This window comes from Gopherus evgoodei, chromosome 2, assembly GCF_007399415.2.
Source record: "Gopherus evgoodei ecotype Sinaloan lineage chromosome 2, rGopEvg1_v1.p, whole genome shotgun sequence".
In the NCBI taxonomy this organism is placed as follows: Eukaryota; Metazoa; Chordata; order Testudines; family Testudinidae; genus Gopherus; species Gopherus evgoodei.
Genome location: NC_044323.1, coordinates 116,258,642 through 116,276,430, shown reverse-complemented (window position 1 = coordinate 116,276,430; position 17,789 = coordinate 116,258,642). Strand labels below are relative to the sequence as shown.

Below are 17,789 nucleotides of genomic sequence, written 5' to 3'. Positions count from 1 at the left end.
CGTGACTAAAATTTCCTTAGTGCACTTTAATCTATACACTTTATAATGGGAGTAGACCAAAGGGCATTATAGAACTTTAGTGCATGGCAGCAACGTCCACGTGGACAGTTTGAGTATGGTATATTAGTGAGAGGTAGAGTTACATCCCAGCTTGCCATGCACTATCTGTTCATATAGACTATCCCTCAGAGACTTGATACAGAGCTGGCTCTGTGCCAGAGGATTGCCCTACTCAGTCCTCCACTGGCCAATTAAGCCAGGTTTAAATGTGATTTGTGTTGCCATAGCAACATGGAGCACATGTAGTGGGCCAAAGAATCTGGCAGAGATGCACATAATGGTAATAAGGAATTTTTACATATTTCGCTATACGTGTAAAAGAATGGAATTATACCTAGAACATCTTTAGCCTGATATTATCCTTCTGTTTTTATGTATATGCAAGAGAGGAACCCTTTCAAAGCAGTTTGCTGTGTTTCCATAATAAAACACTAGAAATAAGGTTTAAGGCCCTTATTCAGGAAAGCATCCTTATTCAAGATAGTGCTTAAGCATGTGCTCAGGTCTCACTGAAATTAATGGAACTAAGCACATGCTTCAAGTACAATATGCACTTAGATGCTGTCCTCATTTTAAAAGGAAGGACAGTGACAGCACAGAGGGGAGGACTGAATACTAAGCCCTTAGGGGCAGGGACTGTCTTTTTGTTCTATGTTTGTACAGCACCTGGCATGTAGGTACTCTAGTCCCCATTGTGCAATCACAATACAAGTCACAATTATAATTGGTGGGTGCAGATTCCTGCTATTTCCAGATTTGAGTCTTGCTACTGGTCGTAAAATAAAATAAAATAAAATAAAATAAAATTGCTGTTGAAGGCATCATGGCTTCACTTCAGTTACTTGTAAAGCTCTGAGAAAACACTGCATATGTCTATACTGCAGTTAAAAACCCGCGGCTGGCCTGTGCCAGTTGACTCAGGCTTGCAGGGCTCAGGTTAAGGGGCTGTTTAACTGCAGTGTAGATGTTCAGGATTGGGCTGGAGCCTAGGCTCTGGGATCGTGTATGGTGGGAGGGTCCCAGAGCCCGAATGTCTACAATGCAGTTAAACAGCCCCTTACCCCAAGTCAGTTGGCATGGGGCAGCCATAGGTGTCTAAGAGCACTGTAGACAGACCCATATTTGTTTTAGGAAGTCAATTCTGACTTGCAATTTCTTTGAAAGCTTAAAGAACAAAGAATATCAGAAGTCTTTTTCACTGTGGGCCAGATCCAACTCGCAATGAAGTCAACAGACATCTTTCTATTGATTAGACTGGATTTCAAATACCTTTGCTCTAACAGATTACATATATTTGTTTTTGCTCCTTATCTTCTCTTTTCCTTTATTTTTGTATACCTTTTTCCAACTATTCATTGGAGCCAACAGCTTAATGTACCCTTAAATGTAATCTGTTGATCTGAATTATAATAAACCTAGAGCATTAAGCTTTGCCATGTTTTAACATGCAGTACTGGACTTTGTGGATATAAATCCTTTAATAAGGTTGGATCTTGATGCCTATGCCTCCTGCAAAAGGAGCAGATTTCTTTTTCCTCTAAATACAGTCTCCAGTGACTTTCCTCTTCTGCTTCTGTATAACCAGACTATATAACTGTATATTCTGTTGCAGGGGGAAAGAAACTACAGGAGCGGTGTGGAAGTGCAGCAATGCATGGATAATTTCTGTGTCCTCACTTTCTACCTGCGTTCCTTCAAAGTGGACCTCCAGTCTGTGATTAGGAGATCTCACTCACAGCAAAGCTCCACAGCCCCACAAAACTCTCCATCTGGAGGGGTGATTCCCAGGAAACTCCATGAGCTCACAGTTTTCTGACTGTGGAAACTCATGCATGAGTTTCTCTGTTGGAGGAGGTTTTCTGGCCTTTAGAATGTAGAGAAGCAAAAGACCCAGTAGGTCTTCTAGCTCACCTCTCTGCCAGTCCAGAATGTTTTGTTGTTATACATTTAGGACTCAAAATCTTCAAGGTGATGAGCACCTCAAATGAGGTGCTGAAGACTCTCCTCTCCCAATTAAGTTCAGAAGACATTCAGAAATCACACAGGGCACTCAGGACCTCACAGGAGAGGGTCCAGATGTCAATGTGCCAACCAATCGGTTTCTAATACTTCCCTTGGGAGAATGCAACATAAATAAACTATACCAGAGTATCTATAATTAACTCCTTTCACAGTGGCAGCTCTTCTAGAAAAAGACATCTCTCTTTCCCGATGATTTCCTATGCTGAAAAACTATGTACAGTCTGTTGAATGGAAATGTACTGAAATATCCCAAACAGTTCAATCTATTGTTACTGCAAAGTACAGTAGAATTTAGCAGAATACAAACTAGTAGGTTATACATCCTTGGCATGGATAAGATTCTTCATTCAGCAGCTATGTTGTCAATTATGACCCTGGATTTTTTTCATTCCAGACCAGCATGGGAATGTACTTTGAATTACTGATCTTGGAGAGTTTGCTTGGCAATTTGTAATACCATTACATGAATATAAACTTTTTCAGACGCATCCATCAGTTACTGTATTGATTATTATATTGTCATTAGTCTATGTCTCGTCTTGACTATTTCTAAAAAAAGGTATATTAAAAATCAATGGACATTCACATTGGAAAGCATACACCTCCAACAAGTCACATTTAGACATTTCATATTTGGCAAAAACCCATACCTTTTTTAAAAGTCAACGTAAATCTTCCAAGTTATTAATACACTGGTGCTGCCTTTTTGAAGAAGTTTAATGACATTATTGTAATACATTTTAAAAAACACTAAGTTATGTATGTTGCCTGTGAAAGAACTTTCATGTGAATTCTTACAGTTTAAGGGAAATGATAATTCACAAGCCCTTCAGGATTATGATTGTTTGGCTCAGAAACTTATGCAGTGTAAAACATAGGGTGATTATCTCATACAAAGAGCCTTACTGTAGCTGTAACTAGGACTTCACACAGACTCCCTTTGTTTCAAGGCACACCAGAAAAGACAGACCATCACTGAAAAATTGAATGTAAAATGAACAGAATGTATAGACATTGCTTTTAAAGTTTTAAACAAAATCCTTCTGATGATTCATTCTCCATGTTTACTATATTAGCATAATATTTCAATCTGAAGGGAAAGCAGCAGCTTTGCAATTCAAAAAAAAAAATTCTCTTAGGCTCAGTTTCCTTCCCAGTATACAAACCGCTTTTAGAACAACAGAAATAAATAACAGAATATCAGTGTATGTGAGCGTGTCTTGTTTTATGGAGAAGGATTTGTGGAAAAATTGATACGTAAATTAGAGATGTACTGAAAAGGTTTGCAATGGTTTAGTTGCGCCCATGTGTGTGGCTGTCCTGAAGAAGCCCACAGGAAAGTGGAATAGTTTGCTTCCCCAATTAATACCAACCACAGCTTCATCATTCCTATAATACATCCCAATAGTGCTGGAGTTGTCACTTCCCTTGGCATTGATTCTTAATTACCAGCTTCTAGTTCCCTGCAGGCCAGCGCTACAGAGCATGCCAAGAAAAAAAAAATCACTACATTGTTTTTCCCCCCCAAGAAGATATGACATTCTTGTACTACTCTGACAATGTTAAACCTTGACATGATCTTTCCACAGAGGTTTCCTGTCTAGTGCAGTGGAGGTTTCAGAAGTGTGGTACAAGGGAAGAGGTCACAGTTTAGCAGCTTGATAAATTTGTGAATGTGGGAGTATACTTGACCCATGGGTAGTAACTATTTTACTTCTAGTTCACCTCTCATGATATAAATTAGAATTACATTGCTAGCACATCTCAAACTGCAACATTCTACTCAAGGGGAGAATACAAGCTCTTAACCTGTTCCTTAAAAGTACATACAAACCACCTTCCTTTTACTTAGTAAGGTCAGTACAACATCTTTGCCTTTTTAACAGGTTATTTTCAGCCCCATCACCTGACACACATTGCTATGGGTTACCAAGAAAAACACAGTCTACTGGCAAGAGACGTTTCCATGCCACAGCACTGCAGCATGGAACTCACTATTCTACCAAAACTCCCTCCGAAGCACAAGTGGTAGCCAAAGTCTTCCTGTTGGTTTAATGCTCTGTCAAACTACTCCTTTAAAGAAGTAGCACACATATGATCTGCCAAAGGGTGTGTTCTGTGGAAACTTGGAAGTAATCAAAAGTCAAGCTAATACATATGATAGTCTACTTAGTACAGGAAAAACTTTCTATTTTTCTTATACAAGAAATAACTTTTCTGAACATTCTGGTTCATTCTATACCTAAACAAGTCCCTAGGCCTCAGGCCCTCCTTGTCCTCTTGTGTTGCATACAGAGAAGGATACCTTTATTCTGCGTTTTGAGGAAGAAATTAAATTGAATCAAAGAAAGAATCACTTTTGCAACTCATATTTTGTGATACTCTGCATCTCATCAAGCTCCTGATATGGCCAGAGTAACATGGTGGGGGGGGCTTCTTATATTTGACCCCTCTTCTTATATTAATTCTTTGTAATGGATTACAGGGTAACAAGTAACAAACACTTACTTGAATACAGGCAGGAAATATATTCCTTCCATCATCAGGCCTCCCAAAGAGTACAGGGTATAATAAGGAGAGCTAGGGGTGGAAAGCTATACGTGTGTACAGTGAATGAGGCAGGGATACATAGTGAATGACACAAATCCTGCAGATTAGGCCAAATTTTGGCCCTGATCTATATTCAATGACTACAGTGCAATTCTGGACTAAATCCAGATTTATGCTGGTGTAAATGAGAAAAGATCTGAGCCATATGTTGACAAGACAGGTAGTGTGTAGTAAGTGAACAAGACAGGAGTCCAATCGCTGAACAGTCAAGATAGATTTTAAAAATACTGAAAGAAAACACATTAGGTCAGCTGCTTATCACACTGCATCAAAGTGGGTTAACAGAATGTTGTAGAGACACTTTAAAAAAGGGCATAAAGGAAAAATGAAGGCAGGATATTGTAAACCTATATGATAAGAGAACTTCAGAAAAAAAAGTCCCGAAGTCACACTCCCTCCACATGGACTGCTCCAGGGGCAGCATAATGTGCTGCCTCTTGCTTGCGGCAAATTGTTAATTCATTATCAAGCCTGAAGGAAGTTGGACTTCCAAGGCCAAATTCTGCCTTTGGTAGGGCACGTCACTCTGATTAGCCTCAGAGGGTGCTGCAAATGAGTATCCAATGGCAGCATTTGTGCCTCACTACTTAAAGTACTGGTAATGCAGAAGGATAAAGCTGAATAATTGCTGACACTTACTAGGGGTTGAGAAGATGCAATAACTTCTTCTGTCTCAGGAAGTCCTTCCAGCTCTTGAATGCTACCAGTGCCACTAGAATCTCCCGATGCCTACACAAAAGCAAATCATTAGGATGAATTTAGAAAATTCCAGAGTCAGAATAGATTCATAGACTCTAAGACGGGAAGGGACCTCGAGAGGTCATCGAGTCCAGTCCCCTGCCCTCATGGCAGGACCAAATACCGTCTAGACCATCCCTGATAGACATTTATCTAACCTACTCTTAAAGATCTCCAGAGATGGAGATTCCACAACCTCCCTAGGCAATTTATTCCAGTGCTCAACCACCCTGACAGTTAGGAACTTTTTCCTAATGTTCAACCTAAATCTCCCTTGCTGCAGTTTAAGCCCATTGCTTCTTGTTCTATCATTAGAGGCTAAGGTGAACAAGTTTTCTCCCTCCTCCTGATGACACCCTTTTAGATACCTGAAAACTGCTATCATGTCCCTTTTCAGTCTTCTCTTTTCCAAACTAAATAAACCCAATTCTTTCAGCTTTCCTTCATAGGTCATGTTCTCAAGACCTTTAATCATTCTTGTTGCTCTTCTCTGGACCCTCTCCAATTTCTCCACATCTTTCTTGAAATGCGGTGCCCAGAACTGGACACAATACTCCAGTTGAGGCCTAACCAGCGCAAAGTAGAGTGGAAGAATGACTTCTCGTGTCTTGTTTACAACACACCTGTTAATGCATCCCAGAATCACGTTTGCTTTTTTTGCAACAGTATCACACTGTTGATTCATATTTAGCTTGCAGTCCACTATGACTCCCAGATCTCTTTCTGCCATACTCCTTCCTAGACAGTCTCTTCCCATTCTGTATGTGTGAAACTGATTGTTCCTTCCTAAGTGGAGCACTTTGCATTTGTCTTTATTGAACTTCATCCGGTTTACCTCAGACCATTTCTCCAATTTGTCCAGATGATTTTGAATTTTGACCCTGTCCTCCAAAGCAGTTGCAATCCCTCCCAGTTTGGTATCATCTGCAAACTTAATAAACGTACTTTCTATGCCAACATCTAAGTCGTTGATGAAGATATTGAACAGAGCCGGTCCCAAAACAAACCCCTGAGAATCCCCACTTGTTATACCTTTCCAGCAGGATTGGGAGCCATTAATAACTACTCTCTGAGTATGGTTATCTAGCCAGTTATGCACCCACCTTATAGTAGCCCCATCTAAATTGTATTTGCCTAGTTTAGCAATAAGGATATCATGCGAGACCGTATCAAATGCCTTACTAAAGTCTAGGTATACCACATCCGCCGCTTCTCCCTTATCCACAAGGCTCGTTATCCTATTAAAGAAAGCTATCAGATTGGTTTGACATGATTTGTTCTTTACAAATCCATGCTGGCTATTCCCTATCACCTTACCACCTTCCAAATGTTTGCAGATGATTTCTTTAATGACTTGCTCCATTATCTTCCCTGGCACAGAAGTTAAACTAACTGGTCTGTAGTTTCCTGGGTTGTTTTTATTTCCCTTTTTATAGATGGGCACTATACTTGCCCTTTTCCAGTCTTCTGGAATCTCTCCTGTCTCCCATGACTTTCCAAAGATAATAGCTAGAGGCTCAGATACCTCCTCTATTAACTCCTTGAATATTCTAGGATGCATTTCATCAGGCCCTGGTGACTTGCAGGCATCTAACTTTTCTAAGTGATTTTTTTACTTGTTCTTTTTTTATTTTATCTTCTAAACCTACCCCTTTCCCATAAGCATTCACTATGTTAGACATTCCTTTAGACTTCTCAGTGAAGTCCGAAACAAAGAAGTCATTAAGCATCTCTGCCATTTCCAAGTTTCCTGTTATTGTTTCTCCCTCCTCACTGAGCAGTGGGCCTACCCTGTCCTCGGTCTTCCTCTTGCTTCTAATGTATTGATAAAAAGTCTTCTTGTTTCCCTTTATTCCCATAGCTAGTTTGAGCTCATTTTGTGCCTTTGCCTTTCTAATCTTGCCCCTAGAATGTTACATTCTAGCACGAAATAGCTCTTTTGTACTTCACTTTTCACTTGTAGTTACATGGGGAAAATTAGTTATGTGTATTTCTCAGCAACTTAGTTCCAGTATTATTATAAAGTAAGTTATTTCAGCATTTAAAATAGAGTATGGAGATGAGTGTCTTAGCAAAATGAAAGTTACCACTCAAGGACTCAAAGGTGACGGAGACTAAAGATTGGAAAATTCTTTGAGAATTCTGGCTTCCAAGGGGGACTGCACAAAACAAAGCACACCAACAAAACACTGTCAAATATTTCAGTGTGTTCCAAAGAAGAGAGACTACCATTTGTTTTTGCAAGGATCCAAGGGGGCAGGTCTAGAATGCCTGGCTGTGGGGGCCCTGGATCTCTGACACTCCCTTGTCACCACTAAGGGAGATGGATGAAGAAACATCTCTCTAAACTTGGAAGGCCAGCCCCCACAGGAAGTCCACTCGGAGCTCCCAAAGCCTACAACTACCTGACTGGCTCACACCCACTACTTAAGCTAAGAAGTTAACTGGGAGGACTGTCCAAGCAACTGCGCAAATTTTCTTCTTCTGCTGCTGCTGCCATGTTTCACCTTGCTCTTGCCTGCCTCTTGCAATCTGTATCCAACTCTGTTCCTGAGTCCTTCTCTGCTGCAGACCTGTTCCTTACTCCTAGCTCCCACTTTGATCCTACTCCACGCCTGATCCCTGCCTCTCTCTGGTTCCTGCCCTTTCAATTTGCTCATGACCATTGGCTATCAATCCAGGCTCTGACTTCTGACTCCAACTCTGGTTCAACCCTTGGGTCTGGCATTTGGTATCTGGCCTTGGCTCCAATTCTCAGCTTCGATTTCTGGTCCTGACTCTGGCTGGACCCCTTAACTCTGGTATTTGGCCGTTGACTTCAGCTCTGACTTCTGCTTCTGCTCCCCGACCTGGATGTCTGCTCTGCCCACTAGACCTGACATCTGCTCTCTGACCACTAAGAAAGACTGCGTACATCCCACCTCCTTATAGTTTTGTTTAAAAAGTGCTATTGCAATTCAAATCCTTGGCACAGAACCACTGTGAACAGATGGAGAGGTGTGTGTGTGAGTACTCACATATGGGTCATCATCTTCACATTGGTCTTCAGTAGCCCTTGGGTCAGGTTTGATCATTAGTTGTTGAATCGACCCCTACATGAAATAACAAAAGCAGTTCAAGGAAATATTCTCTTCAAATAACCTTCATGAAAGCATTGTGGGGAGGAAAAAGAACAGACTGGACCTTGTTTACTTTGGAAAATTATCTAAAGCATGAAGTTTGGCTAGTAACACACATGATCTTAATTATTAACAACCACCACCACAGAAGCTGGGAAGTTCTTGGAGATCCTCATCAGCTGTAAGAAGCTTGATGGACCAAAACATTGCCTGAAGGGTCATTAATTAAGCCACTCATCAATCTCTAGAAAAGGCCCTCTGCTGAGATTATTATTGCTAATAGATGGTGAAAATAAAAAAAAATAAAAATTAAGGAATTGTTATTGGTGGTGCAGTTTCAATTGGTATGTATAGGGCCCTTCCAAATAGTTAATTCCCAGTACATTGGCTCGACTACTTAGCCATATTTCAATATCCCATTCCGTTTATAAAATTTGTTATATGATTTATGAGTTTGTTACTAGGATAATAGTGGATCTGTGTGAGTTACATTATATGCCTTGTGAAATGTTGAGGAAAAATATCTGAACTGCTCACATATTTATTCAGATTTCTCTTCAATAACTCATCCTGGCATTTAATCTGTCACTTTAAATTGTTAGAATAATACATTTTACATCTATTTTAATATTGTAAATTATAAACAAATCAAACAACTTGTTTAATTTTACCAACAAAAAACTTAATCTTGTTTTAAAGCAGTAGCAACCCAAAGATAGCACAGCAATGTGACTTACTAACAACAGTGGGAAATAGGAACAGTCTATTTCTTTAGCACAGGCAATACTCAAGAAAAGCTGAACCATATTTTCCTCAAAAACTTTCCAAACAAGTGTCCCTTTGGGCTGAAAGCAAGCATGGAAAACGTCAGCTCAAAAGAAATATGCTTGCCAAATTTATGAGCTGCTGGAAGATGGGTTAAGCAAGAGAACACACAGTAACATGCATGCTCTAACAGAAAAATTAATTCAAAAGGTATACGTAGTACTTAATTTGAATATATGAAGACGTAAAATGTGTGCACAAAGTATAGTAAATGGTGCAGAAGTCTAACAACTATGTAAAACTCTTCATGGAAACATGCACAATGTTTCTCTGAAGTCCAGTTTGGGGTTCAGAAAGAGTATGCAGCCGAGCAACTTCTGAGACAGTATTTAAAAAATATACTACGCTCCCTACAAGTACATGCAGTGGTGTGCTACATATTCAAAATGCTTAACCCTAACAGTTTACATTGTTAAAACTACCTTTAAAGAAAATTAGATCGCATTTTCAAACCTGGGGGCTTATAGTTAAGCACCCACATCTCTAAAATTAGGCCACTCATTTGGGTTCCTAAAGCCAGGCAGCTACGTTTGGATACGGACCCTACTGTACACTTAGAAGCCTGAAGAACTGTTATTTCAGCCCATTTCTACCCTTCGGAAGGCAGCAAAGCCAAAAACACTCCTTTTTTGCCTCTCTAATTTCTGGGGTAATTTTGTTCCTATGTCTTAACTCCACTCTTTTTGGCATGCCTTACAGAACTACATCCAATATTCTTTTCTGCAGACCATGTACTTTTTAATGTCACTAAGGTTTCTTGGTCAGAAATTCTCAAATGAGCGACAAATTAATTCAAATGGGTGATTATTACTGTTGTATTTATTAAGTCAGAAACACTTCTCATGAATAAGATGCCCATCCTCAGACACAACTCAATCTCTCCCTCCTCGACCAAGGTCTCCCATCAGACTGCACTGCCCGATATCATTGGCACCACCCTGGACCTTGAATTTTTCATGTCCTTCCTCTGTTTAATAGTCTATGAACCTATCTATCCCAATGTCTGCAATATTATTCATATACCTCAATTCTTCAGCTCCACCTCAGCTGAAATCTAAATCCATGTCCTCATCTCCTTGTGCAGTGACTATTGCAAATCCTTTCTCTAAGGTCTACCTACATCCCAGCTCTCCGGTTTCTAGTATATGAAGAATGTTGTTGCCATCCTCTCTCTCTCACACACACACAGAGCCACATGATCCCCATCCTCAAGCAAAACCACTGGCTCTCTTTTCATTTTTAGGACAAGGTAGCACTGATAGATAGCTAGATAGATTCCAAGAAGTTGGTCTAAACTACCAAAAAGACCTTGCCCTTTTGCGCCTCAGCCTTCATCCTCCACTCATCCAATACTGACCTCCTCTTTGCCCTTTACAACACACACATCACTGTTAAACAAAAGCCTCCTCCTCTGACATTGATTACTAACATTTTAATCTATTTATTATTTCTATGTTATTGCCCTAGTATCCCCAGTGATGGGCTAGGACCCCTTTGTGCTAGCTGCTGTACAAGCTCAGAACTAAAAGATGGTCACTTCCCATAAGAGCTTACAATCTAATGGCTTGTCTACACTTTGTTACAGATCATCGTGACTTGATTTGCATTAGAATGCCCAACATCCACAAAGTATTTTGTCATGACTCATCTGGCCTTTGAACACATGTTCTTAGGCTTACTTTAGAAACAGATTGACTTAAATGTTGGATGATTTTGCCTACAGCAAAGTAGGTGCGGATACATAGCAATGTTGTGCATCTGCCAAGTCATCCCATCAGTATCTCATGATGCTTTGCTAGGTACTGAGGTTGCCTGTCTATCTGTGTGACCTTTTCTGTGTGCCAGAGACATCCTGACCAGATATCGTCTTGCTGTTTAAATGCTCACACGCCAACAGGATCTTGTCTTTGTGATTCCAACTTGCGGGGACTTCAGAAACCTGTGTCATACTCCTGTTCATTGAGCAATCATGCCTTGGTGAGTGGAGCATCAGTGAGGTCTTCTGCTAATGCCCTGCATTTCATTGCCCTCTGAAGAGAGGAGTGAGTACTGTGGCAAGGCACCCCTTCTGCCTTGCCAGACTTAGTGCTCCCTCCTCTGGCAGGGACAGGGCCTGGGGTAAATCAGACCCCCACCCAGGAGTGTGTCTGTCTTCCCTCTTCGGGATTTGTTTCTCAGAGCCTTCCCAGTAAGCCTCAAGGCAGGCCTGAGGAGTGCTCCTCCACCAGACAAAGGGGAAAAGTCTATACCACACCAAAACAAAAAGGAATACCTTTCCCTGGCCCCTTCACTGGGGCAGGAGTTGTCCTGTCGCTGGCCCTGGGGTGTCAGTCCTTCCCCTAAACAGGCACTGGGTTTTAGGTATCTCCCCTGTGTGGAGAAGTGCAGTCTCTCACACTGGAGAAGCCTATCTCCCTGCTACCTCCAGCCTTGCAGCAGTTTGCCTCCCCTCTTCCCCAGGAGAGAGATTTTAACAGGTTTCAGGAAGCCCTTAATTGGACTCAGGTGTCCCTAATTGACCTGAAGGAACCCTTTCCCAGCTTGTTGGAAAAAGGGCCTTTAGCATTCTAGGGCTAACATACCCTCTCCCAGACCCTCCTGCAGCTGTCCGACCTGACTTTGTCACAGTACAGAAACATCTGAAAGTTAGCCACCACAGCGTACAAATACTCCAGCAGTTATCTGGACAAGTGAAAGCGAGGGGACACAACTGGGACCCAATCCACTGCTGCACTAAAGGAAGGGAAGGGAGCTCCAGATGGGTTAAAAGAGCAAAAAGGACAACAATAGTACCTTGCAGGGTCTGTGGCTACAATCATAGAATATCAGGCTTGGAAGGGACCTTAGGAGGTCATCTAGTCCAACCCTTCTCAAAGGGAGACCAATTCCCCAGACAGACTTTTGCCCCAGATCCCTAAATAGCCCCCTCAAGGATTGAGCTCATAACCCTTAGTTTAGCAGGCCAATGCTCAAACCACTGAGCTCTCTGAGATGAGGGGCTAGACTGTATATTTGAGAGAGATGCCACCACTCAGCCACTGCATTGTGTGTATGCCAACAAGCAGTGACCGGGCACCAAGCACAAAGACTTAACCCTCACTTCTCATCACCTTGGGGGACAGAAGTAGACCCAGTCCTGGAGACTCAGAAGTTTACCACATCACAACCATGACAACCACAGGAGGAGAACCAAATTTCAGGGGGAAAGAGGGACACATCTAGTAAGTATTGCAAGATATTTTTTATAAAAAAGGTTGTGGGAAAGGGGTTTTAAGCAACCTAGTTCCAGGTACTATAAGGGTGCTGCCATATTTGTCTACAATCACTCTGCCTCCTGAGCTTTTGTTCCCCCACCCTTTGCTCAAAATGGCAGCCACAACGAAGGTGTACAAGTTCTCCTGCCTTTTCTTTCCTCCCTCCTCACCTTTGCTAATACACAACCACCACTATCTTGCTGTCTCCTTTCCAACAAACCTTGAGTCTGCCTAGAGGGTATCCTGATGCATCTCTCCATTCTTTGTATATTTTGTGAATGGCAAGGATCTGAGTTGCTAACTGGTAGCCTTGCAAGACGCCAGTAAGGGTAGCAGGTTCTAGAGCTCTCCATGCAGTAAGGGAAGGCTCTACTTATGAGTCACTCAGGGGAAGCTAGAACCCTGTAGAGAGAGGCAGTTATTTTTGCTGATGCAATCTAATATCCAATCAGCTGAGTCATGTTACAGTAGCTCCAGGTGCCTCTCAGAGAACAGAGACCTAGGAGCAGGGACAGAAGGGTCTTGGGTCTTGCTGAGAAAAAATGGTAAGAAGATCTGAGATCAGAAGAAAACATAGGCTGAGCATTATGTGTTGCTGTTGTTGTCATTTAACAATACATGCAGATTCCAGGGTAGGAGTCTATACATGTCTATACTATGCTGCCTCTGAGCTTCTGGCCCACTGTTCCCTCTGTGCTACTGCTCTCATGATAAGATAGGAGTATACTTAAGGGAAAGCTTTCCAAAGTACTGTTTCTATTGGCTGCCTTTATGAGCAGAGGAAACACTAGATGAATGGAGGTAATAAGTAATAGTGTTGAGAAAGATGGGAGCAGCAGGAAAGGGTGGTTTGACATGAATGTTGGTTGGCGGGGAGACAGAAGGTGGAGTCACTGAAAGCTCCCTGCATGCATGTTGATGTTGACAGTGGGCGCTGGAGGGTGCGTGGGGGTAGTGTACTGTGCTCTTTTGGGGAACAGCAGCAAGGGACGGTGCTGTGTGTATACACAATGCATCTGCCAGGATAGGTCAAGGACTCTCCGCTAGGCTTCTCTACTTCTCCCACAGCATGCCTTGCGACAGTAGGGCTAACACAGCATAGCATCAAAAATACAAGCATATACCCAGTGTATCTTACTACTGAGCAAAAGTGGGAGTGGATGCAACCAGGATTTGAACTGGGCTGAATCAGTGATCTAGCATGCTTTTGAGGATGCCTCTAGAATTGGAGGGGAGGATAATTTGTTAAAGTCCCTAGCCCTGTGAAACAAGTGCAACCGTGCAGATATTTGCAGAGGTCTGAAACAATAGGCTCAGAAATATGTGACCTCTCCCATTCCTTTCACTGCCTCATGATGGGCAGTTCAGATATCCAGTGATTATGTGCTCTTTCATTGTGAATCATATAAGAAAAGAGAGAGAGAATCACAGACCTGCATGCTCTATCAAGAGCAGCCTTTTATTCTGGTGCCATGAATGGAAGTTGTTTGGCAGATGCCACCATTTCCCTTCCCCAGTCTGACTTCTGGAATCAAAAGGTCAGGGGAGCAAAGTGCGCCCTCCCAAAGTGAAGTCAATTCTGCAGAGCCCAGCCACTACCTCCAGTCAAGTTGCCCAGCCTGGTGGCAAGTCTGCCTTGGTAGAGAGTGCGGGGCCAGGCAGTTTCCTCCTTGGCAATAAAGGTTGCAGTTCCCACCTCTGATACAGCCTCTCTGCAGACTCAGGCAGACATCACCGCGTCAGTTGCACTTGGCTCATGTTTTCAAGCTTTTCTTTGCAGTCATGAGGGCCAGAAACAACTGTTCCCATGAGAGCTGAAATTTTGATCTCATCACATGTCTCTGGAGCCCTAAACACATGCCTGTTGTGTCCATCATGGATCTGAATCTCACTGAGGGGCAAACAAATCAGAGAAGGCCCACAGAGCATAAGGGATCATATTTTGAACATTTGCAGCATCTGCTGTGAGTTGTATCTGATTTCGGCATCTCAAGAGGCCGGAAGCTGGCTTGTGCCCAGAGTGAGGGAGAGAACCACCACCTTCTTTTTTCCAGCTTCAGCAATGGGTGCAACTCAAATGGAACTACAACATTCAGCGTTTTATGGCCCAAGATAACCTGTTCTTCCATAGTCGAGTTCACAAATGCGATAAAAAAGTAATCAGGATTAATGTCTCTTTCACCTGAAGCACCTGACCAGAGGACCAATCAGGAAACCGGATTTTTTCAACTCTGGGTGGAGGGAAGTTTGTGTCTGAGTCTTTTTTCCAGTTGTCGCCTGTGCTCAGCTTCTTTGATTTGTTCTTCAGCCTCCATTTTTGTCTTGGTAGACATGGTTTCTGTTTTCTTGTGTTGGGGTGCCGTCCGGTGTTTATCTTCAGAACTGCAGGTTCTCTGTTGCCTCCTGAAGTCTGCCTAGCAACAGTGCCTTTAGCTAATCTTCAATGTTAAGTAAACCTGAAAAACCACTTTATTTGCATGTATATAGTGCTGGTAATGACTCTCAATGCAAGTGCTATTGTGTGACAAAAGACTCTTAATAGCACCTTAATGGTTTCTTGCTTATTATGCAAGCCACAAACTGCCAGAGACAGCAGAAAAAAAAAATCTCTCTGGTTCCCTTTTTAAAACCAAACTGTTTCTCTCTGCTAAAAAGCCCTTAGCAGAGACAAGAAAAATATAATATTCCTACTGGCTTCTGGATTTTGTCTATCCCAGCGCTGCCACCATGTCATAACTTTAGTCCCAGATTTGGACCTTAGCGTCCAAAATATGGGGGTTAGCATGAAAACCTCCAAGCTTAGCTACCAGCTTGGACCTGGTACTTGCTGCCACCACACAAAAAATTAGAGTGTTTTGGGGCACTCTGGTCCCCCTGAAAAACCTTCCCTGGGGACCCCAAGACCCAAATCTCTTGAGTCTCACAACAAAGGGAAATAATCCTTTTTCCCTTCCCCCGTCCAGGTGTTCCTGGAGAGATACACAGACACAAGCTCTGTGAATCCAAACAGAGTGACTCCTCCTCTCCGTTCCCAGTCCTGGAAACAAAAGCACTTTCCTCTTCACCCAGAGGGAATGCAAAATCAGGCTAGCAAATCCAACACACACAGATCTCCCCCTGATTTCTTCCTCCCACCAATTCCCTGGTGAGTACAGACTCAATTTCCCTGAAGTAAAGAAAAACTCCAACAGGTCTTAAAAGAAAGCTTTATATAAAAAAGAAAGAAAAATACATACAAATGGTCTCTCTGTATTAAGGTGACAAAATACAGGGTTAATTGCTTAAAAGGAATATGAATAAACAGCCTTATTCAAAAAGAATACAAATCAAAGCACTCCAGCACTTATATTCATGCAAATACCAAAGAAAAGAAACCATATAACTTACTATCTGATCTCTTTGTCCTTACACTTAGAAACAGAAGAGTAGAAAGCAGAAACTACTTCTCCAAAGCTCAGAGAAAAGCAGGCAGACAGAAAACAAAGACTCAGACACAAACTTCCCTCCACCCAGAGTTGAAAAAATCTGGTTTCCTGATTGGTCCTCTGGTCAGGTGCTTCAGGTGAAAGAGACATTAACCCTTAGCTATCTGTTTATGACACAGGTTATCTGCTAAAATTCACATAAGCCTAAGTTTGTTTCTTGTTGTTTTACCATAATTACATGACCAAACAGTGTGCAACTGTGTATTTTTATGGGAAAAAAATGTCCCTACGTGTAACCCATTACAAATTTGTATTCAGCACAGATACAAACTACTGTACTGTGGAAATCACCTTCTCAATCTTTATGCCTAACCTTTCAAATCTGGGTGCCTAAAGCTAGGGACATTAAGCAAAGTAGCCTGATTTTGCTGGACTCCCATAGTTCACACCAACTTAATGGGACTGGTTGCATGAGCCAGGACAGTGAAATTCGGCACTCAGATTTTTTTTATATACATTTTTTAAAAGGTGCAATAGATCTACAGAGATCTCTAGCACAAATTAATACAGAAATGAAGCATCTACCAAAGCCTGATTCAATGCCCATTTGAAGTCAATGCAAAGACTCCCACTGACTTCATAGACTCATAGAATATCAGGGTTAGAAGGGACCTCAGGAGGTCATCTAATCCAACCCTCTGCTCAAAGGGGGCCCAATACCCAGACAGATTTTTCCCAGATCCCTAAATGGCCCCCTCAAGGATTGAGCTCACAACCCTGGAAGCTCACTAGACCCAAACCTCCAAGAAAAACCTGCAGTCTTCCTTTTCTTCCAGTCCTGTCAACTGGACTTGCAGAATCCATGTTGCAAACATGGAACTAAATTCTGTGAACTAAATCCTGCAATGGTCATAGACATCTAGGCTGACCAAAACAATCATGAATATATTAATGTTGTCTCCCACCACATTTTTAGTCTATTCACACTATGACTCACACATGAAATATACCAAAAGATCTACATAGTCTCATTTAGTATTCAATCTCTCTCTCTTTATATTGAGTATTATGTACACACACACACTTATGTGACTATACACACACACAGTGTAAACATTAATGTTACATCTGAACATGATAGAATTTGTTTTCCTTTTTTAAAAAAATACTAGAAATGCTAGAAAAATACAGCATCTGATCACATACAAAACCAAAAAAGTTATTAAGGTTGTGAGGTCAAACACTCAGCCATCAAGAAATGCCCAAATTAAGATTGCCTGGGCAACCCTAATTCTGCCCACTGTGCAAGTGTATTTTGATACAGTTTTAACTGATATGATCATATACCACGTTTTCTACAGGACCCTCCCTTGATCCAGGCACGTATTGGGTGAGGTACAGCAAATGAGGTGGCTCAATATTTCTTTCTATTTTCATCATTCAGTTTGTGGCCCTGTGCACAGGTGCCGGAACAATTTTTATAATGGGGGGGGGGGGCTGAGAGCCATTTAACCAAAACTGTTAGCCTTGTATATAATAGAAACCACTTCAAGCCAGGGGGTGCAGTAGTACCCCCAGAACCCCTACTTCCAGCACCTATGGCCCTGTGCCTTAATCACTGCACACCATCCAACCATTGTACCAAATAAGGAATTAATAATTTCCTCAATAGCTTTTCTATAGTTCTTATCATTGCAGCATCTGATCCTCACAAACATTAACAAATTTACCTTCAC

At 41.8% G+C, this 17,789-nt stretch overlaps 1 protein-coding gene across 3 annotated transcripts in view; it reads right to left on the bottom strand.

Annotated features, from left to right (window-relative positions):
• Nucleotides 1–17,789, bottom strand: part of COL15A1 (collagen type XV alpha 1 chain) — a 265,933-nt gene that overhangs the window by 139,608 nt on the left and 108,536 nt on the right. For all 3 annotated transcript variants that reach the window (XM_030551564.1, XM_030551565.1, XM_030551563.1), the window contains exons 4-5: nt 8,448–8,522; nt 5,332–5,421 (exon numbers count right to left, since the gene is read on the bottom strand). In XM_030551564.1, coding sequence (XP_030407424.1) covers nt 5,332–5,421; nt 8,448–8,522 — 165 coding nt within the window. The remainder of the gene's footprint in view (nt 1–5,331; nt 5,422–8,447; nt 8,523–17,789) is intronic.